This window comes from Salvelinus alpinus, chromosome 2, assembly GCF_045679555.1.
Source record: "Salvelinus alpinus chromosome 2, SLU_Salpinus.1, whole genome shotgun sequence".
NCBI lineage: Eukaryota > Metazoa > Chordata > Actinopteri > Salmoniformes > Salmonidae > Salvelinus > Salvelinus alpinus.
The window spans coordinates 100,000,797-100,024,166 of record NC_092087.1 but is presented as its reverse complement, the minus strand read 5'-3'; the positions used below and the strand labels follow the sequence as shown (position 1 = coordinate 100,024,166).

General features: G+C 43.8%; 1 protein-coding gene across 1 annotated transcript; it reads right to left on the bottom strand.

Annotated features, from left to right (window-relative positions):
* Positions 1–15,417: 15,417 nt before the first annotated feature.
* On the bottom strand, positions 15,418–22,302 carry LOC139545927 (zinc finger protein 420-like). Its single transcript, XM_071354185.1, has 3 exons — positions 22,194–22,302; positions 20,667–21,240; positions 15,418–20,430 (listed from the first exon to the last, which is right to left on the bottom strand). Exons 2-3 carry the CDS (start codon positions 21,180–21,182, stop codon positions 18,334–18,336), a joined length of 2,613 nt encoding a protein of 870 aa, XP_071210286.1. The 5' UTR covers positions 21,183–21,240; positions 22,194–22,302; the 3' UTR covers positions 15,418–18,333.
* Positions 22,303–23,370: the final 1,068 nt, after the last annotated feature.

Below are 23,370 nucleotides of genomic sequence, written 5' to 3'. Positions count from 1 at the left end.
GTTTGTGTAAGTTTATCGATCGCTCGACAAAACATTAAGTACACTTAGCATCAGGTAACTTGGTCACGAAAATCAGAAAAGCACTCAAATTAATCGTTTACCTTTGATGATCTTCGGATGTTTTCACTCACGAGACTCCCAGTTAGACAACAAATGTTCCTTTTGTTCCATAAAGATATCTTTATATCCAAATACCTCCGTTCGTTTCGCGCGTTATGCTGAGAAATCCACAGGAAAAAACGTTCACGACAACGCAGACAAAAATTCCAGATAATATCCATGCCCACAGAAACATGTCAAACGTTTTTTATAATCAATCCTCAGGTTGTTTTTCAAATATCTATTCGATAATATATCAACCGGGAGTGTTGGTCTTTCAATAGGACCGGGAGTAACAATGGCCGCCTTTCTCTGTTGCGCACAACTCACTCTGAAAGCCCCCACCTATCCACTTACGCAATGTGATGGTTCTCGGTCATTTTTCAAAATAAAAGCCTGAAACTATGTCTAAAGGCTGTTGACTCCTTAGGGAAGCCATAGAAAAGGGAATCTGGTTGATATCCCTTTAAATGGGTCATAGGGATGCATAAGAACAGAGAGGTTTCAAAAACAGATGCATTTCCTGATTGGATTTTCCTCAGGTTTTAGCCTGCAATATCAGTTCTGTTAAACTCTTAGACAGTTTTGGAAACTTTAGAGTGTTTTCTATCCTAATCTGACAATTATATGCATATTGTAGTTTCGGGGGCTGAGAAATAGGCAGTTTCAAATGGGTACGTTTTTTAGCCAAAAATGAAAATACTGCCCCCTACACTTAAAAGGTTAAAGAAATCAAAATAGGTTTTATATTTGAGACTCTTCAAAGTAGCCACCCTTTGACTTGATGACAGCTTTGCACACTCTTGACAGTCTCTCGACCAGCTTCTCATGGAATGCTTATCCCGACAGTCTTGAAGGAGTGCCCACATGCTGAACACTTGTTGGCTGCTTTTCCTTCACTCTGCGGTCCAACTCATCCCAAACCATCTCAATTGGGTTGAGGTCAGGTGATTGTTGGAGGCCAGGTCATCTGATGCAGCACTTAATCACCCTCCTTCTTAGTCAAATAGCCCTTACACAGCCTGCAGGTGTGTTGGGTCATTGTCCTGTTGAAAAGCAAGTGATAGTCCCACTAAGTGCAAACCAGATGGGATGGCGTATCGCTGCAGAATGCTGTGGTAGCCATGCTGGTTAAGTGTGCCTTGAATACTAAATAAATCACAGACAGTGTCACTAGCAAAGCACCCCCACACCACCTCCTCCATGCTTCACGGTGGGAATCACACATGCGGAGATCATCCATTCACCTACTCTGCGTCTCACAAAGACACAGCGGTTGGAACCAAAAATCTCAAATTTGGACTCATCAGACCAAAGAAAACATTTCCACCGGTCTAATGTCCATTGTTTGTGTTTCTTGGCCCAAGCAAGTCTCTTCTTATTATTGGTGTCCTTTAATAGTGGTTTCTTTGCAGCAATTCGACCATGAAGGCCTGATTCACACAGTCTCCTCTGAACAGTTGATGTTGAGATGTGTCTGTTACTTGAACTCTGAAGCATTTATTTGGGCTGCAATCTGAGGTGCAGTTAACTCTAATGAACTTATCCTCTGCAGCAGAGGTAACTCTGGGTCTTCCTTTCCTGTGGCGTTCCTCATGAGAACCAGTTTCATCATAGTGCTTGACGGTTTTTACGACTGCACTTGAAGAAACTGTCATCAAGGCAAAGTGTGGCTACTTTGAAGAATCTCAAATATAAAATAAATTAGGATTATTATTTTTTTAAACACTTTTTTGGTTACTACATGATTCCATATGTGTTCATAGTTTTGATGTTTTCACTATTATTCTACAATGTAGAAAATAGTAAAAAATTATGAAAAACCCTTGAATGAATAGGGTGTGTCCAAACTTTTGAATGGTACTGTACATTGCAGACGTTGCATTGCATCAGCCAATGGTTGCGTGCCGTGTCATCGACTGCACAGTCGGGCGTCAGATTGCCGTATCGTATGACGTGTTTTGATGATAATATTTATGTTAACCACCTATCCATGCATCGTGAGGTCTGGCATGCGTCTGCAATGCAGTCAGCCTGGAATGTGACCAGTGATAACTCACGTTTAAAAAAAAAAAAAAAAAAAAAAAAAAAAAAAAACACGTTGGCCTTTTACTAGTAAACCGACACGGTGGCCGTGTCCGAATACCCATCCCAGCGTACTAAATAGTATGCGGAAAAGAAAAGTGTTATAGTACGTCTTCACTATTGTTCATTTTGGTACAGCGCGTCACTTTATCTGATTACCAGCTGCGGTCAGACACGTGAGTCAGGAAAACACGCGTGAATTCCGCTAGAACAAACGCCGAAATGAGTGTGCCGTTTTTAAGTATGTAGTAGACTAGTATGGGGTATTCGGACACGGTCAATCTCTTTCTTTTCCTGCGTCAGGAATACCTGTACAACACCAGAAGAATCCCAAAGCTAAGAAGTCTCACGACTGTGTAGTTTGTGGAAAACAACTAACGGAAGCCATGAAACTGAAGAGGCACATGAGAACACACACAGGAGAGAAACCTCACGGTTGCTCTGTGTGCGGCAGGGGATTCACACAGAAAGGAAATCTGAAAACACACATGAAAACACACAGAGGTGAGAAGAAGTCTTATATTACCGTCCCAGTAATAAGTATGCATAGCAGTAACTATGGAAACATTTGTCATCTGTCCCAGTAATAACTATGCATAGCAGTAACTATGGAAACATTTGTCATCTGTCCCAGTAATAACTATGCATAGCAGTAACTATGGAAACGTTTGTCAGCTTGAGTTTATTGTGAAAAGAATATACTTCAGACATTACACATTTTGAAATTTTAACAGTTTTATCAGATTTTTTATTTTTTTTAAATGTTGAGTAGCTCTGAAAAGAGAAAAATGTAACTATGGAAACATTTGTCTTCTGTCCCAGTAATAACTATGGAAACATTTGTCATCTGTCCTAGGAAGACTTTCTTACTTCTTCACGAAGTACATGCCGGTTTGACTGACTTTACATTATCTCACATCATGTCCTCCACGCAGGATTGAATGCATTGTGGTCCGCTGGAGAGGACAGTCCCTCTACGTCAGGAGAACCCGAGCAACACCAGAAGAAGCACACAGCTAAGACATTTCATAATTGCATAGATTGTGGGGAGATATGCCAAACTCTACCAGCACTAAAAAAACACATGAAAACTCACACCAGTAAGAAGCCGTCTTACCAATGCTCCCTTTGCGGGGCTGAGTTCACTGAGAAAGGGCAAATCCAAGACCACCAGTTAAAACATGTTGGAGAGAAGCCTTACTCTTGCCCTGACTGTGGGAAATGTTTCGTCAATGAAAGCTACATTAAAATTCACCAGCGAACACACACTGGAGAGAGACCCTACAGCTGCCTTGTGTGTGGAAATAGTTTCGTGAAAAAAGCATACTTAAAAAGTCATTTACTGACACACACTGGAGAGAAGCCATACCTTTGCTCCATCTGTGGGAAGACATACAGTAGAGAAGGAACTTTCAAAATCCACCAGAGAGTTCACACAGGAGAGAAACCATACCTGTGCACTGAATGTGGGAAGCGTTTCAGCTGTAGAGCAAACCTTTATTCACACAAGAAGAGACATGATGGCAAACCCATAGGACCTAAACGGCAGTTAGGCAGACCGAAGCAACTGCCAAACTGACAAATGGGACGGGAAAAATGTACTTGTGTAGTGTCTCTCCTGATCACCAGCAACATAGTTATGTTCATCTTGATTATACATTTCCCATTAATGGACATAAACAATAGAATATTAAGGAATGCAGCTGTGGATGTCTGAAAGACTGAAATATATAAAGCACTGGACCTAAACAGCAGTTAGGCAGACCCAAGAAACTACCATGGGGGACAGTGCTGGTTAAATTAACTTAAGCAGTGACTTCATTTTATGTAAGACATCACAGCACAGAGTTGAAAAAATATATATGTCCTATGGAAATCAAGAGAGGGTGGTCTACAGAGAGAGGTGGGATTAAAAAAAATGAATGATCTGTAATCGTTAGGAAACACCACGTATATCATGTATACAGGACAGAGGAGTGGCTAACCAGCATCAACAAAGCCGGCGCAAACTCGACGCCAGGGGACGGTGAGGTGCGTTGCCGAGGCTGCGGATCTGACTGTCTCTCCGACTCTGACTGACATGCTTCCTCCGCTCCCAGTACCATCTGTTCTGTTTCTCAGACGGCCCTCCATCCGTCAGCTTCCTCCGCTCTCAGTACCATCTGTTCTGTTTCTCAGACGGCCCTCCATCCGTCAGCTTCCTCCTCTCTCAGTACCATCTGTTCTGTTTCTCAGACGGCCCTCCATCCGTCAGCTTCCTCCGCTCTCAGTACCATCTGTTCTGTTTCTCAGACGGCCCTCCATCCGTCAGCTTCCTCCGCTCTCAGTACCATCTGTTCTGTTTCTCAGACGGCCCTCCATCCGTCAGCTTCCTCCGCTCTCAGTACCATCTGTTCTGTTTCTCAGACGGCCCTCCATCCGTCAGCTTCCTCCGCTCTCAGTACCATCTGTTCTGTTTCTCAGACGGCCCTCCATCCGTCAGCTTCCTCCGCTCTCAGTACCATCTGTTCTGTTTCTCAGACGGCCCTCCATCCGTCAGCTTCCTCCGCTCTCAGTACCATCTGTTCTGTTTCTCAGACGGCCCTCCATCCGTCAGCTTCCTCCTCTCTCAGTACCATCTGTTCTGTTTCTCAGACGGCCCTCCATCCGTCAGCTTCCTCCGCTCTCAGTACCATCTGTTCTGTTTCTCAGACGGCCCTCCATCCGTCAGCTTCCTCCGCTCTCAGTACCATCTGTTCTGTTTCTCAGACGGCCCTCCATCCGTCAGCTTCCTCCGCTCTCAGTACCATCTGTTCTGTTTCTCAGACGGCCCTCCATCCGTCAGCTTCCTCCTCTCTCAGTACCATCTGTTCTGTTTCTCAGACGGCCCTCCATCCGTCAGCTTCCTCCGCTCTCAGTACCATCTGTTCTGTTTCTCAGACGGCCCTCCATCCGTCAGCTTCCTCCGCTCTCAGTACCATCTGTTCTGTTTCTCAGACGGCCCTCCATCCGTCAGCTTCCTCCGCTCTCAGTACCATCTGTTCTGTTTCTCAGACGGCCCTCCATCCGTCAGCTTCCTCCGCTCTCAGTACCATCTGTTCTGTTTCTCAGACGGCCCTCCATCCGTCAGCTTCCTCCGCTCTCAGTACCATCTGTTCTGTTTCTCAGACGGCCCTCCATCCGTCAGCTTCCTCCGCTCTCAGTACCATCTGTTCTGTTTCTCAGACGGCCCTCCATCCGTCAGCTTCCTCCGCTCTCAGTACCATCTGTTCTGTTTCTCAGACGACCCTCCATCCGTCAGCTTCCTCCGCTCTCAGTACCATCTGTTCTGTTTCTCAGACGACCCTCCATCCGTCAGCTTCCTCCGCTCTCAGTACCATCTGTTCTGTTTCTCAGACGACCCTCCATCCGTCAGCTTCCTCCGCTCTCAGTACCATCTGGTCTGTTTCTCAGACGGCCCTCCATCCGTCAGCTTCCTCCGCTCTCAGTACCATCTGTTCTGTTTCTCAGACGGCCCTCCATCCGTCAGCTTCCTCCGCTCTCAGTACCATCTGTTCTGTTTCTCAGACGGCCCTCCATCCGTCAGCTTCCTCCGCTCTCAGTACCATCTGTTCTGTTTCTCAGACGGCCCTCCATCCGTCAGCTTCCTCCGCTCTCAGTACCATCTGTTCTGTTTCTCAGACGGCCCTCCATCCGTCAGCTTCCTCCGCTCTCGGTACCATCTGTTCTGTTTCTCAGACGGCCCTCCATCCGTCAGCTTCCTCCGCTCTCGGTACCATCTGTTCTGTTTCTGACGGCCCTCCATCCGTCAGCTTCCTCAGAGTTCTCAGAGTGGTGAGGAGGAGCTCCACCTACATGTAATAATAAGAGTGGTGAGGAGGAGCTCCACCTACATGTAATAATAAGAGTGGTGAGGAGGAGCTCCACCTACATGTTATAATAACAGAGTGGTGAGGAGGAGCTCCACCTACATGTAATAATAACAGAGTGGTGAGGAGGAGCTCCACCTACATGTAATAATAACAGAGTGGTGAGGAGGAGCTCCACCTACATGTTATAATAACAGAGTGATGAGGAGGAGCTCCACCTACATGTAATAATAAGAGTGGTGAGGAGGAGCTCCACCTACATGTAATAATAAGAGTGGTGAGGAGGAGCTCCACCTACATGTTATAATAACAGAGTGATGAGGAGGAGCTCCACCTACATGTTATAATAACAGAGTGGTGAGGAGGAGCTCCACCTACATGTAATAATAACAGAGTGATGAGGAGGAGCTCCACCTACATGTTATAATAACAGAGTGGTGAGGAGGAGCTCCACCTACATGTAATAATAATAACAGAGTGATGAGGAGGAGCTCCACCTACATGTAATAATAATAACATAGTGATGAGGAGGAGCTCCACCTACATGTAATAATAATAACAGAGTGATGAGGAGGAGCTCCACCTACATGTAATAATAACAGAGTGGTGAGGAGGAGCTCCACCTACATGTTATAATAACAGAGTTGCGAGGAGGAGCTCCACCTACATGTTATAATAACAGAGTGATGAGGAGGAGCTCCACCTACATGTTATAATAACAGAGTGGTGAGGAGGAGCTCCACCTACATGTAATAATAATAACAGAGTGGTGAGGAGGAGCTCCACCTACATGTAATAATAACAGTGATGAGGAGGAGCTCCACCTACATGTAATAATAACAGTGATGAGGAGGAGCTCCACCTACATGTAATAATAACAGTGATGAGGAGGAGCTCCACCTACATGTAATAATAATAACAGAGTGATGAGGAGGAGCTCCACCTACATGTAATAATAACAGAGTGATGAGGAGGAGCTCCACCTACATGTAATAATAATAACAGAGTGGTGAGGAGGAGATCCACCTACATGTAATAATAACAGAGTGGTGAGGAGGAGCTCCACCTACATGTAATAATAACAGTGATGAGGAGGAGCTCCACCTACATGTAATAATAACAGTGATGAGGAGGAGCTCCACCTACATGTAATAATAATAACAGAGTGATGAGGAGGAGCTCCACCTACATGTAATAATAACAGAGTGATGAGGAGGAGCTCCGCCTACATGTAATAATAATAACAGAGTGGTGAGGAGGAGCTCCACCTACATGTAATAATAACAGTGATGAGGAGGAGCTCCACCTACATGTAATAATAACAGTGATGAGGAGGAGCTCCACCTAAATGTAATAATAATAACAGAGTGGTGAGGAGGAGCTCCACCTACATGTAATAATAACAGAGTGGTGAGGAGGAGCTCCACCTACATGTTATAATAACAGAGTGATGAGGAGGAGCTCCACCTACATGTAATAATAATAACAGAGTGGTGAGGAGGACCTCCACCTACATGTAATAATAACAGAGTGATGAGGAGGAGCTCCACCTACATGTAATAATAATAACAGAGTGATGAGGAGGAGCTCCACCTACATGTAATAATAATAACAGAGTGATGAGGAGGAGCTCCACCTACATGTAATAATAATAACAGAGTGATGAGGAGGAGCTCCACCTACATGTAATAATAATAACAGAGTGATGAGGAGGAGCTCCACCTACATGTAATAATAACAGAGTGATGAGGAGGAGCTCCACCTACATGTAATAATAATAACAGAGTGGTGAGGAGGAGCTCCACCTACATGTAATAATAACAGTGATGAGGAGGAGCTCCACCTACATGTAATAATAACAGTGATGAGGAGGAGCTCCACCTACATGTAATAATAACAGTGATGAGGAGGAGCTCCACCTACATGTAATAATAACAGTGATGAGGAGGAGTTCCACCTACATGTAATAATAATAACAGAGTGGTGAGGAGGAGCTCCACCTACATGTAATAATAACAGAGTGGTGAGGAGGAGCTCCACCTACATGTAATAATAACAGAGTGGTGAGGAGGAGCTCCACCTACATGTAATAATAACAGAGTGATGAGGAGGAGCTCCACCTACATGTAATAATAATAACAGAGTGGTGAGGAGGAGCTCCACCTACATGTTATAATAACAGAGTGGTGAGGAGGAGCTCCACCTACATGTAATAATAACAGAGTGGTGAGGAGGAGCTCCACCTACATGTAATAATAACAGAGTGATGAGGAGGAGCTCCACCTACATGTAATAATAATAACAGAGTGGTGAGGAGGAGCTCCACCTACATGTAATAATAATAACAGAGTGGTGAGGAGGAGCTCCACCTACATGTTATAATAATAACAGTGATGAGGAGCTCCACCTACATGTAATAATAACAGTGGTGAGGAGGAGCTCCACCTACATGTAATAATAACAGAGTGGTGAGGAGGAGCTCCACCTACATGTTATAATAACAGTGATGAGGAGGAGCTCCACCTACATGTAATAATAACAGAGTGGTGAGGAGGAGCTCCACCTACATGTTATAATAACAGAGTGGTGAGGAGGAGCTCCACCTACATGTAATAATAACAGAGTGGTGAGGAGGAGCTCCACCTACATGTAATAATAACAGAGTGGTGAGGAGGAGCTCCACCTACATGTAATAATAATAACAGAGTGGTGAGGAGGAGCTCCACCTACATGTTATAATAACAGAGTGGTGAGGAGGAGCTCCACCTACATGTTATAATAATAACAGAGTGGTGAGGAGGAGCTCCACCTACATGTAATAATAACAGTGATGAGGAGGAGCTCCACCTACATGTAATAATAACAGTCATGAGGAGGAGCTCCACCTACATGTAATAATAACAGTGATGAGGAGGAGCTCCACCTACATGTAATAATAATAACAGAGTGATGAGGAGGAGCTCCACCTACATGTAATAATAATAACAGAGTGATGAGGAGGAGCTCCACCTACATGTAATAATAACAGAGTGGTGAGGAGGAGCTCCACCTACATGTAATAATAACAGTGATGAGGAGGAGCTCCACCTACATGTAATAATAACAGTGATGAGGAGGAGCTCCACCTAAATGTAATAATAATAACAGAGTGGTGAGGAGGAGCTCCACCTACATGTAATAATAACAGAGTGGTGAGGAGGAGCTCCACCTACATGTTATAATAACAGAGTGATGAGGAGGAGCTCCACCTACATGTAATAATAATAACAGAGTGGTGAGGAGGACCTCCACCTACATGTAATAATAACAGAGTGATGAGGAGGAGCTCCACCTACATGTAATAATAATAACAGAGTGATGAGGAGGAGCTCCACCTACATGTAATAATAATAACAGAGTGATGAGGAGGAGCTCCACCTACATGTAATAATAATAACAGAGTGATGAGGAGGAGCTCCACCTACATGTAATAATAATAACAGAGTGATGAGGAGGAGCTCCACCTACATGTAATAATAACAGAGTGATGAGGAGGAGCTCCACCTACATGTAATAATAATAACAGAGTGGTGAGGAGGAGCTCCACCTACATGTAATAATAACAGTGATGAGGAGGAGCTCCACCTACATGTAATAATAACAGTGATGAGGAGGAGCTCCACCTACATGTAATAATAACAGTGATGAGGAGGAGCTCCACCTACATGTAATAATAACAGTGATGAGGAGGAGTTCCACCTACATGTAATAATAATAACAGAGTGGTGAGGAGGAGCTCCACCTACATGTAATAATAACAGAGTGGTGAGGAGGAGCTCCACCTACATGTAATAATAACAGAGTGGTGAGGAGGAGCTCCACCTACATGTAATAATAACAGAGTGATGAGGAGGAGCTCCACCTACATGTAATAATAATAACAGAGTGGTGAGGAGGAGCTCCACCTACATGTTATAATAACAGAGTGGTGAGGAGGAGCTCCACCTACATGTAATAATAACAGAGTGGTGAGGAGGAGCTCCACCTACATGTAATAATAACAGAGTGATGAGGAGGAGCTCCACCTACATGTAATAATAATAACAGAGTGGTGAGGAGGAGCTCCACCTACATGTAATAATAATAACAGAGTGGTGAGGAGGAGCTCCACCTACATGTTATAATAATAACAGTGATGAGGAGCTCCACCTACATGTAATAATAACAGTGGTGAGGAGGAGCTCCACCTACATGTAATAATAACAGAGTGGTGAGGAGGAGCTCCACCTACATGTTATAATAACAGTGATGAGGAGGAGCTCCACCTACATGTAATAATAACAGAGTGGTGAGGAGGAGCTCCACCTACATGTTATAATAACAGAGTGGTGAGGAGGAGCTCCACCTACATGTAATAATAACAGAGTGGTGAGGAGGAGCTCCACCTACATGTAATAATAACAGAGTGGTGAGGAGGAGCTCCACCTACATGTAATAATAATAACAGAGTGGTGAGGAGGAGCTCCACCTACATGTTATAATAACAGAGTGGTGAGGAGGAGCTCCACCTACATGTTATAATAATAACAGAGTGGTGAGGAGGAGCTCCACCTACATGTAATAATAACAGTGATGAGGAGGAGCTCCACCTACATGTAATAATAACAGTCATGAGGAGGAGCTCCACCTACATGTAATAATAACAGTGATGAGGAGGAGCTCCACCTACATGTAATAATAATAACAGAGTGATGAGGAGGAGCTCCACCTACATGTAATAATAATAACAGAGTGATGAGGAGGAGCTCCACCTACATGTAATAATAACAGAGTGATGAGGAGGAGCTCCACCTACATGTAATAATAACAGAGTGATGAGGAGGAGCTCCACCTACATGTAATAATAACAGAGTGGTGAGGAGGAGCTCCACCTACATGTAATAATAATAACAGAGTGGTGAGGAGGAGCTCCACCTACATGTAATAATAATAACAGAGTGGTGAGGAGGAGCTCCACCTACATGTAATAATAACAGAGTGGTGAGGAGGAGCTCCATCTACATGTTATAATAATAACAGAGTGATGAGGAGGAGCTCCACCTACATGTAATAATAACAGAGTGATGAGGAGGAGCTCCACCTACATGTAATAATAACAGAGTGATGAGGAGGAGCTCCACCTACATGTAATAATAACAGAGTGGTGAGGAGGAGCTCCACCTACATGTAATAATAATAACAGAGTGGTGAGGAGGAGCTCCACCTACATGTTATAATAACAGAGTGATGAGGAGGAGCTCCACCTACATGTAATAATAACAGAGTGGTGAGGAGGAGCTCCACCTACATGTTATAATAACAGAGTGATGAGGAGGAGCTCCACCTACATGTTATAATAACAGAGTGGTGAGGAGGAGCTCCACCTACATGTAATAATAACAGAGTGGTGAGGAGGAGCTCCACCTACATGTAATAATAATAACAGAGTGGTGAGGAGGAGCTCCACCTACATGTAATAATAACAGAGTGATGAGGAGGAGCTCCACCTACATGTAATAATAACAGAGTGGTGAGGAGGAGCTCCACCTACATGTTATAATAACAGAGTGGTGAGGAGGAGCTCCACCTACATGTAATAATAACAGAGTGGTGAGGAGGACCTCCACCTACATGTTATAATAACAGAGTGATGAGGAGGAGCTCCACCTACATGTAATAATAATAACAGAGTGGTGAGGAGGAGCTCCACCTACATGTAATAATAACAGAGTGGTGAGGAGGACCTCCACCTACATGTTATAATAACAGAGTGATGAGGAGGAGCTCCACCTACATGTTATAATAACAGAGTGATGAGGAGGAGCTCCACCTACATGTAATAATAACAGAGTGGTGGGGAGGAGCTCCACCTACATGTTATAATAACAGAGTGGTGAGGAGGAGCTCCACCTACATGTAATAATAACAGAGTGATGAGGAGGAGCTCCACCTACATGTAATAATAACAGAGTGATGAGGAGGAGCTCCACCTACATGTAATAATAACAGAGTGGTGAGGAGGAGCTCCACCTACATGTTATAATAACAGAGTGGTGAGGAGGAGCTCCACCTACATGTAATAATAACAGAGTGATGAGGAGGAGCTCCACCTACATGTAATAATAACAGAGTGGTGAGGAGGAGCTCCACCTACATGTAATAATAACAGAGTGGTGAGGAGGAGCTCCACCTACATGTAATAATAACAGAGTGGTGAGGAGGAGCTCCACCTACATGTAATAATAACAGAGTGGTGAGGAGGAGCTCCACCTACATGTTATAATAACAGAGTGGTGAGGAGGAGCTCCACCTACATGTAATAATAACAGAGTGGTGAGGAGGAGGAGGAGCTCCACCTACATGTAATAATAACAGAGTGGTGAGGAGGAGCTCCACCTACATGTAATAATAACAGAGTGGTGAGGAGGAGCTCCACCTACATGTAATAATAACAGAGTGGTGAGGAGGAGCTCCACCTACATGTTATAATAACAGAGTGGTGAGGAGGAGCTCCACCTACATGTAATAATAATAACAGAGTGGTGAGGAGGAGCTCCACCTATTCTTCTTGCGCTTCGCCAAGCTGTTGTTAAGGAAGTTGTCAAGGAAGTGTGTTTTTGTTCATACATGACCTCCCACCCCCACCTACCTTCAACCAATCATGTCAATGCGGAGTTATACGGAGGCCTCTGCATTGTTACAACATTTGAGAGGTGCACGGCGATGCGGTGCGCTCGATTTCGTCTCCGGAGGCTCCGCAATTGCGTCACACCCTCCATACAGAGCCTCTGGACAGCATCGACGGATCAAGCATAAATCAGCTATTACTGTCCGACAGTAATTTAGCCATTCAAGTCATGACTGGTTTGAGTTACAGAGCCTTCAGAAAGTATTCTCACCCCTTGACTTATTCCACATTTTGTTGTGTTACAGCCTGAAATTAAAATGGATTAAATTTATATTTTCTGTCATTGGCCTACACAATACCCCATAATTTCAAAGTGGAATTATGCTTTCGACATTTTTACAAATTCATTAAAAATGAAAAGCTGAAATGTCTTGAGTCAGTTAAGTGTTCAGCCCCTTTGTTACAGCAAGCCTAAATAAGTTCAGGAGTAACAATGTGCTTAACAAGTCACATGGACTCACTCTGTGTACAATAATAGTGTTTAACATGGTTGTTGAATGACTACCTCATCTCTATACACATCACATACAATTATCTGTAAGGTCCCTCAGTCGAGCAGTGAATTTCAAACGCAGATTCAACCACAAAGACCAGGAAGGTTTTCCAATGACAAAATAAACAACCTTTGAGCATGGTAAAGTTATTAATTACACTTGCATATATGGTTTACTACATTTCCTATGATACATAAAAGGACATAAACAATGGAATTTAAAGGAATACCTCTGTAAATGTCTGAAGCACAAACATTGTCTGAAGTTTTTCATTGTTTATTATTTTATTTTATTATTTTAAAAGCCCAAACAAAGAACTACTGATGCTGTAAATGAGTGTGCTAAGTAGAATGACTCTTAATCTGTATCTGTCCCTACCAAATGAATCACGACCACCTGACTCTTCATCTGTATCTGTCCCTACCAAATGAATCACGACCACCTGACTCCAAATGAATCACGACCACCTGACTCTTCATATGTATCTGTCCCTGCTAAATGAATCACGACCACCTGACTCTTCATCTGTATCTGTCCCTACCAAATGAATCACGACCACCTGACTCCTCATCTGTATCTGTCCCTGCCAAATGAATCACGACCACCTGACTCTTCATCTGTATCTGTCCCTACCAAATGAATCACGACCACCTGACTCCTCATCTGTATCTGTCCCTACCAAATGAATCACGACCACCTGACTCTTCATCTGTATCTGTCCCTGCCAAATGAATCGCGACCACCTGACTCTTCATCTGTATCTGTCCCTGCCAAATTAATCACGACCACCTGACTCCTCATCTGTATCTGTCCCTGCCAAATTAATCACGACCACCTGACTCTTCATCTGTATCTGTCCCTACCAAATGAATCACGACCACCTGACTCTTCATCTGTATCTGTCCCTGCCAAATGAATCACGACCACCTGACTCTTCATCTGTATCTGTCCCTACCAAATGAATCATGACCACCTGACTCCTCATCTGTATCTGTCCCTGCCAAATTAATCACGACCACCTGACTCTTCATCTGTATCTGTCCCTACCAAATTAATCACGACCACCTGACTCTTCATCTGTATCTGTCCCTGCCAAATGAATCACGACTACCTGACTCTTCATCTGTATCTGTCCCTGCCAAATGAATCACGACCACCTGACTCTTCATCTGTATCTGTCCCTACCAAATGAATCACGACCACCTGACTCCTCATCTGTATCTGTCCCTGCCAAATGAATCACGACCACCTGACTCTTCATCTGTATCTGTCCCTGCCAAATGAATCACGACCACCTGACTCTTCATCTGTATCTGTCCCTACCAAATGAATCACGACCACCTGACTCCTCATCTGTATCTGTCCCTACCAAATGAATCACGACCACCTGACTCTTCATCTGTATCTGTCCCTGCCAAATGAATCACGACTACCTGACTCTTCATCTGTATCTGTCCCTACCAAATGAATCATGACCACCTGACTCCTCATCTGTATCTGTCCCTGCCAAATTAATCACGACCACCTGACTCTTCATCTGTATCTGTCCCTACCAAATTAATCACGACCACCTGACTCTTCATCTGTATCTGTCCCTGCCAAATGAATCACGACTACCTGACTCTTCATCTGTATCTGTCCCTGCCAAATGAATCACGACCACCTGACTCTTCATCTGTATCTGTCCCTACCAAATGAATCACGACCACCTGACTCCTCATCTGTATCTGTCCCTGCCAAATGAATCACGACCACCTGACTCTTCATCTGTATCTGTCCCTGCCAAATGAATCACGACCACCTGACTCTTCATCTGTATCTGTCCCTACCAAATGAATCACGACCACCTGACTCCTCATCTGTATCTGTCCCTACCAAATGAATCACGACCACCTGACTCTTCATCTGTATCTGTCCCTGCCAAATGAATCACGACTACCTGACTCTTCATCTGTATCTGTCCCTACCAAATGAATCACGACCACCTGACTCTTCATCTGTATCTGTCAAACATTGTTTTGTTTGATTCTTACCAAATAAATAAGGACCGGTAGAAGCCATCTTCTTCAGACATGTTATATTCCCCACCACTTGCTCGTCTGTCTGTTACGTGTTTCGTTCCTGATATATTTTATAAGAAGGAAACTACGTCCCTTCTGCACAAAGCTTCTGTTGGTCGTAAAGAATTACTTCAACAACAGTGTTTACTGTCACCATTTTATTACCTCTGGTTGATGTTCGGCTGTAAATGCAAACCACCCTTTAAAATGGACAACATATTAAATGCAAAACACCCTTTAAAATGGACAACATACTAAATGCAAACCACCCTTTAAAATGGACAACATATTAAATGCAAACCACCCTTTAAAATGGACAACATACTAAATGCAAACCACCCTTTAAAATGGACAACATACTAAATGCAAACCACCCTTTAAAATGGACAACATATTAAATGCAAACCACCCTTTAAAATGGACAACATATCTTTAGATCCACGTTATGTGTGTAAATCCAGTCCATTACCACTACTACCCATACTACCTCTTCTACTACTACCCATACTACCTCTACTACCCATACTACCTCTTCTACTACTACCCATACTACCTCTTCTACTACTACCCATACTAGCTCTTCTGCTACTACCCATACTACCTCTTCTACTACTACCCATACTACCTCTTCTACTACTACCCATACTAACGAATCTACTACTACCCATACTACCTCTTCTGCTACTACCCATACTACCTCTTCTACTACTACCCATACTAGCTCTTCTGCTACTACCCATACTAACTCTTCTATTACTACCCATACTACCTGTTCTACTACTACCCATACTACTACCCATACTAACTCTTCTATTACTACCCATACTACCTCTTCTACTACTACCCATACTACCTCTTCTACTACTACCCATACTACCTCTTCTACTACTACCCATACTACCTCTTCTACTACTACCCATACTACCTCTACTACCCATACTACCTCTACTACCTCTACTACCTGTTCTACTACTACCCATACTACTACCCATACTAACTCTTCTATTACTACCCATACTACCTCTTATATTACTACCCATACTACCTCTTCTACTACTACCCATACTACCTCTTCTACTACTACCCATACTACCTCTTCTACTACTACCCATACTACCTCTACTACCCATACTACCTCTACTACCCATACTACCTCTGCTTCTACTACCCATACTACCTCTACTACCCATACTACCTCTTCTACTACTACCCATACTACCTCTTCTACTACTACCCATACTACCTCTTCTACCCATACTACCTCTACTACTACCCATACTACCTCTACTACCCATACTACCTCTACTACCTCTTCTACCCATACTACCTCTACTACTACCCATACTACCTCTACTACCCATACTACCTCTTCTACTACTACCCATACTACCTCTTCTACTACTACCCATACTACCTCTACTACCCATACTACCTCTACTACCCATACTACCTCTACTACTACTACCCATACTACCTCTACTACTACTACCCATACTACCTCTACTACTACTACCCATACTACCTCTACTACTACTACCCATACTACCTCTACTACTACGTGTTATTGACTGGACTCTTATTGTTGATATGTACTGTATCGTTGAGGGAGCACATTCACATATCCCTGCATCTGTTATACCTGCTGTAAACTGTGTATGTGACCAATACAATTTGATTTAACTGTCAACCGTTAATACAAAAAAACCCCGAGGCAAGAATGTGAGCAGAGTATAATAATAGATGTTTGAAACAGAAAAAGTGCAATACCTTTCCCAGTAATATATATACAGGAAGCACCACCGTGGAATTCTACCCAGGGTGAGTCATTTAGAATGTTTGTAGACGAGCCTTTCAGAACCTGGAATCAGAACACACCTGAACCAATACTTTGTCCATTGGTCCAGTGAGAGGAAGTCAGTTGTATCGAGTTCTACTTCATGGGCGGGTGTCCCGATTCTCCACAAGTGTGCAAATTTGCACACTTTGAGAGAATCTCAATTGCCTTTGATTCCTCGCGTCCTCTCTCCTTCTCAAAACCCCATTGGATAAGAAAGTCAGAGCGGAGGGGGACCTCTGACCTTCTCATCCAATGGGTTTTGAGAAGCCGACGCGAGGAATTGAGATTCTCCTATTCTCGATATGGATTTGACAATAGGCGGAAGCTCTCTCCAGCCAATGCTTGTAACAATCCCATGCTTGTAAATCCATGTCAGGGACGGTGCCACTCCTGGAAAAGGGTGGAGAAACAGGACTTTTTTTTGTTCAGTTGTAGAGTTCTATTTCCATCTGTTTGTCTTTTGATTCCCTCAAGTCATCTGGTCCCAAATCCCTCCCCCTAGATCTGTCAACATGGAAAGGTGAGGGCCAAAGGGTGCGTGATAGGTCGGGGTTTCGACGGGGGTTCTAAGTCTAGGGTTCTGTTCCAATACTTTAGAGATGCACAGTAGAGCTGCGGGCGATATGGTCACAAATCTCCATAATCGCCATTAATTGCTTGAACTGACGTGGATAACGACATATAGAACAAAACGTTTATAACATCAACGTGCACCACAGTTTTCATCAATTATCCTTTTAAAAATACTACTTCTAGTTTGATGGTTCTAGCCATGAATTGTCCCATTAACAATCACCCATATTAACAAACTTGTTTCATTTGAAACGTTCTAGTATAAGGGTTATTTATCGCAATGAATGACCGAGCAAAACGCCCTGCAATAAGTGATTGGTATGTGCGAACATTTTGGGATCGTTTAGGGTTTAATGTCCCAGCTGTAGTACATAGCCTGTAGTCTTGTGGTAACACAGCTGGATGCTCTATGTATGCCTCAGCCTCCTCACTGGAGACCAGGGTTCAATCCCTGCATCTACTCTTCACTGTCTTCCCTGCTCATCTGTCTCCCCCTCTACTTCTAACCTGTCTCCATTAAAAACAATTACAACATCAAATATACCCCCCTTTAAAAAAAACAAATCCTTCACATCTTGTCTCCTTGAAGTAGTAAACACATCTATAAGGGATTGGACAGGTGTGAACCAGGTTACAATGGTGTCTGATGTGGGTAGGGATAAGGGACATGCTGATTGTGTGGTAGGTAGGGATTAGGGAGTCTTGGGACAGAGACAGGCTGAGTTTGCCTGTGTGTCTCCTGATGTTTCTTCAGGCTGCTCAACTGGGCGAAAGCTTTATCACACAAGCGGCACTGAAACGGTTTCTCTCCTGTGTGGGTCCGCCGGTGGTTTTTCAGGACATTCCCGTCACGAAACCTCCTCCCGCAGTCAGGGCATTGGTACGGCTTCTCTCCAGTGTGGATTCGCAGGTGAAGAGTGCAGTGGCTCTTACTTGTGAAGCTCTTGTCACAGTAAGTACAGCGGTAAGGCTTCTCACCAGCATGAATCCGGAGATGAAGTTTTAAACTACCTGTCAGGGAGAAACTCTTCCCACACTGAGGGCAAAGGTAAGGCCTCTCTCCAGTGTGTTTCCTCTGGTGGACTAGTAAATTACGTTTAGTGGAGAAAGTCTTGTCGCACTGTGGGCAGTGGACTCTGCTATTGTGGGTCTTCTGCAGGTGATCCTTTAGAAGAGCCTTGGTAGAGAACTTCTCCCCACAGTGGGGGCATGGAAGAGGGCCTTGATGCATACGGACTGGACCCAGTGTCTCCCCCTTGTGGTTCTTCAGGTGGTGCTGCTTTAGCGAGATTGTATGACGAAACTTCATCCCGCACACTGAGCAGTGATAGGGTTTCTCTCCCGTGTGAGTTCTCATGTGTCTCTGTAAGAGTCCAGATTGAGTAAAATCCTTACCGCAACGAGGGCAGACGTACGGTTTCTCCCCAGTATGGATTCTCAGGTGTATTTTAAGATTGTCGGCATATCTGAATCCCCTTCCACATTCAGAGCACACGTGTGGGTTCTTCAGAGGATCACTTGGCGGGTGTCGTGTTTTTATGTGTGATTCCAGTCTTTCTGCAGTTATGAAACTCTTCTTACATTGACCACAACGGTGAGGGTGTTCTGTGTGAACAATTTCCTGGTGATGTTTCAGGCTTATTTTTACACGGAAATTCTTCCCACAATCCAAGCAGTGGTAAGGTTTCTCACCTGTGTGGGTTCTGATGTGTTTCTGTAAGTTTCCAGAATCATTGTAGTCCTTCCCACAATGATGGCAGACATACGGTTTCTCCCCAGTATGAGTTCTCAGGTGTCTCTTAAGACTTCCAGCCTCACTGAATCCCTTTCCGCATGTAGAGCACACGTGTGGTTTCTCTCCAGTCAAGTTATCTCTGTATCTCTTCAGGTACTGTAGGTGTAGTTTTAGACTTCGTGCTGTGATAAAACTCTTCCCACAATGATCACAGATATGGGAGCCATCTCCTGAGAGGGGTTCCTTACGTTGCTTAGCATCAGGCGTGCTGCGAAGCTTCTCTCTTGTGTGTTTTCTCCGTTGTAGTCTCTGTTCGCGTGAGGTAGCAAAGCTCATCCCACAGTCGTCAGAGGAGAAATGGGAAGGTTTCTCTCCTGTATGGACGCTCTTCTGAGGGACAACGACCTCCTCTCCTGGGTGAGCTCTTTTGATGTGTTTCTTCAAACCTCCAGATTCAATAAAGTCCTTCCCACAACGAGGGCAGTGGAAAGGTTTCTCACCTGTGTGAGTTCTGATGTGTCTCTTTAAGGTTCCAGATTCAGTGAAACCCTTCCCACACTGACAACAAACATACGGTTTCTCCCCAGTATGAGTTCTCCAATGTATCTTAAGACTGTAGGCCTGAGAGAATCCTTTTCCGCATTCAGAGCACACGTGTGGTTTCTCTGCAGTGACGGTATCACTGAATCTCTTCAGGTACTGTATGTGTAGTTGTAGACTTCTTGCTGTGGTAAAATTCTTCCCACAGTGATCACAGATATGGGAGCTAGAACTGTCTCCTGAGAGGGTTTTGTGTTGTTCAGCATTAGACGAGCTGTGGGGTTTCTCTCCTGTCTGTGATGTCTTGTGTATTATATGGCCACTCTGCCCCTGTGTTTTCCTGCAGTCGACTAGCCGCACGGACACCCTCTTCTGGCCCTGCAGTAAGGTACTACTGGGAAAGGCACGACCTGGGCACTCTGACAAAGGGGAGGGTTGCGGGGGAGGCTTGTCCTGGAAATCATTTAAAAAAGAGACAGACTTAATCAGCGTGAGTAATACTCTCATAAGGTGATCTCAAAAGTCTTTCCTTGATTCCTCTCACCCTTGGTTACTTTGACTCCTTTTCAAAAAACATTGGAGGAGAAATTCCAAGAGGATGAACCTTGAATCTTCTCCTCCAATGCATTTATAGAAGGAGGACAAGGAATACTTTTATGACTGGAAAAATAAATACTCATGTGTCTTACTCTCTGCTCTGGAGTGTGCCTCTCCGGATCTGACTCTGCTTCCAGCCCATCGCTAGCCAACCAATCATTTTCCTCCACGTCCCAGTCTTTGTCGCAGTCTGCAGCGTCATCATCGGATTGGCTGGAACTCAAGTGTTCCGCCTTCAGTCCATTGCTAGGCAACCAATCGCTGTCCTCTTTGTCGCATTCTTCTTCATAGTCTACAGCATCATCATCATCATCGGACTTGCTGGGACTAATTTCCTCATCACTAGCATCCTCCAGCATCCTCCTGATGTCCTCTTTAAGTCGGAGTAACCAAGACATTCCCTGCTCCTCTGATTTCATTGACTCCGTATTGTCCCACATTTCCTCCATGACTTTACGTCTTAATAAGCGATGATTCATCCCTTTAATTTCCAATCCATCGTTGCCATGACGTTCACACAGGTAACGTAAATTGTCCACAGTTAAAGTGAATAAACTCTGTTCAATTTCATCAATCAACGTTTCCTTCTCTGAACTGAGTGGATTCATATTGTCCTGCTCGTGTGGCAACAACAACAATGCAGTCAATGGCAGGACTTTAGAGTACCTGTAAAAAAAAGATTTATACATCAAAACACTCATCTGTAATTATTAGCTGATATTTAAAACACGTCACCAGGCGTTGTGAGATCTGGCAGCCGTCTACAAAGAAGCCTGGAACGTGACCATAGCTCTGTTAGCCGTTTAGCTAGTTAGTTGGCTACTTAGCTTAGCTAGCTATTCTGTTCACGTTGTGTAGGGGACCCAAATCAGTTCAATCGATTTACAGATCCTGGAAATACACATTCACAGCTTGAACGTGTAGCAAAGTTGGGAAAATAAACCTCATATTACAGTATACAATGAACACTATAACAGATCTAGCTAGATAGCGGTGTACAAAGCAAGTTAAACGTTAGCGTAGCTAGATAGCGGTGTACAAAGCAGCTAAACGTTAGCGTAGCTAGATAGCAGTGTACAAAGCAGCTAAACGTTAGCGTAGCTAGATAGCGGTGTACAAAGCAGCTAAACGTTAGCGTAGCTAGATAGCGGTGTACAAAGCAGCTAAACGTTAGCGTAGCTAGATAGCGGTGTACAAAGCAGCTAAACGTTAGCGTAGCTAGATAGCGGTGTACAAAGCAGCTAAACGTTAGCGTAGCTAGATAGTGGTGTACAAAGCAGCTAAACGTTAGCGTAGCTAGATAGCGGTGTACAAAGCAAGCTAAACGTTAGCGTAGCTAGATAGTGGTGTACAAAGCAAGCTAAACGTTAGCGTAGCTAGATAGCGGTGTACAAAGCAAGCTAAACGTTAGCGTAGCTAGATAGTGGTGTACAAAGCAGCTAAACGTTAGCGTAGCTAGATAGCGGTGTACAAAGCAAGCTAAACGTTAGCGTAGCTAGATCAGCATGTGCTAACCTAGCTAGCTACCCATGTGGACCTAGCCATCTAGCAGCTATATTGCTGACTATGCCTATCTGCAAAGCGAATATAAATTGTCTATATATGCATTTATAATATACCTGGCTGCTTTTAATAACTCTGATCATATAGTCTGTGATTTTCCTTCTGATGTTTACATTTTGACCACAATTCTACTGGCAGCAGATCGATGACGTCGCATTCTGCTTCTTCTTCTTCTTTGGGATCTAACGCCGGTTGGCATCCAATATGTTGCATTACCGACACCAACTGGACTTTAATATAAATCCATGATACTTTGTGATACAAAATGGGAAAATAGTAAAATAAAATATTTTAAAAACACCCTTCCGACTAACCCTGCACTCATTCATAACCGCAGGGCTCTCCAGAGGGTGGTGTGGTCTGCACAACGCATCACTGGGGGCAAACTACCTGCCCTCCAGGACACCTACAGCACCCGATGTCACAGAAAGGCCAAAAAGATCATCAAGGACAACAACCACCCGAGCCACTGCCTGTTCATCCCGCTATCATCCAGAAGGCGAGGTCAGTACAGGTGCATCACAGCTGGGACCGAGAGACAGAAAATGTTTTTCAATCTCAAGGCCATCAGACTGTTAAACAGCTATCACTAACACAGAGAGGCTGCTGCCAACATACTGACTTGAAATCATTGGCCACTTTAATAAATAGATTGCTAGTCACTTTAATAATGTTTACGTATCTTGCATTACTCATCTCGTATGTATATACTGTATTCTATACTATCTATTGCATCTTGCCTATGCCGCTCTGACATTGCTCATCCATATATTTATATGTACACATTATTATTCCATTCCTTTACTTAGATTTGTGTGTATTAGGTATTTGTTGTGGAATTGTTAGATTACTTGTTAGATATTGCTGCACTGTCGGAACTAGAAGCACAGGCATTTCGCTACACTCGCAATAACATCTGATAACCATGTGTATGTGACCAATAACATCTGCTAACCGTGTGTATGTGACCAATAACATCTGCTAACCGTGTGTATGTGACCAATAACATCTGCTAACCATGTGTATGTGACCAATAACATCTGATAACCATGTGTATGTAACCAATAACATTTGATTTGAATTGATTTTGAAACCATGTTATCAACAATCACCTGTTTATTAGGTGGACATGACAAAGACAACACGAGGCATCATGTGATTCAAGTCAACACCAGTAAAACAATGAATATACAATATGGGAGTCTGTAGGAAATAACGACCTAATCCCTATAT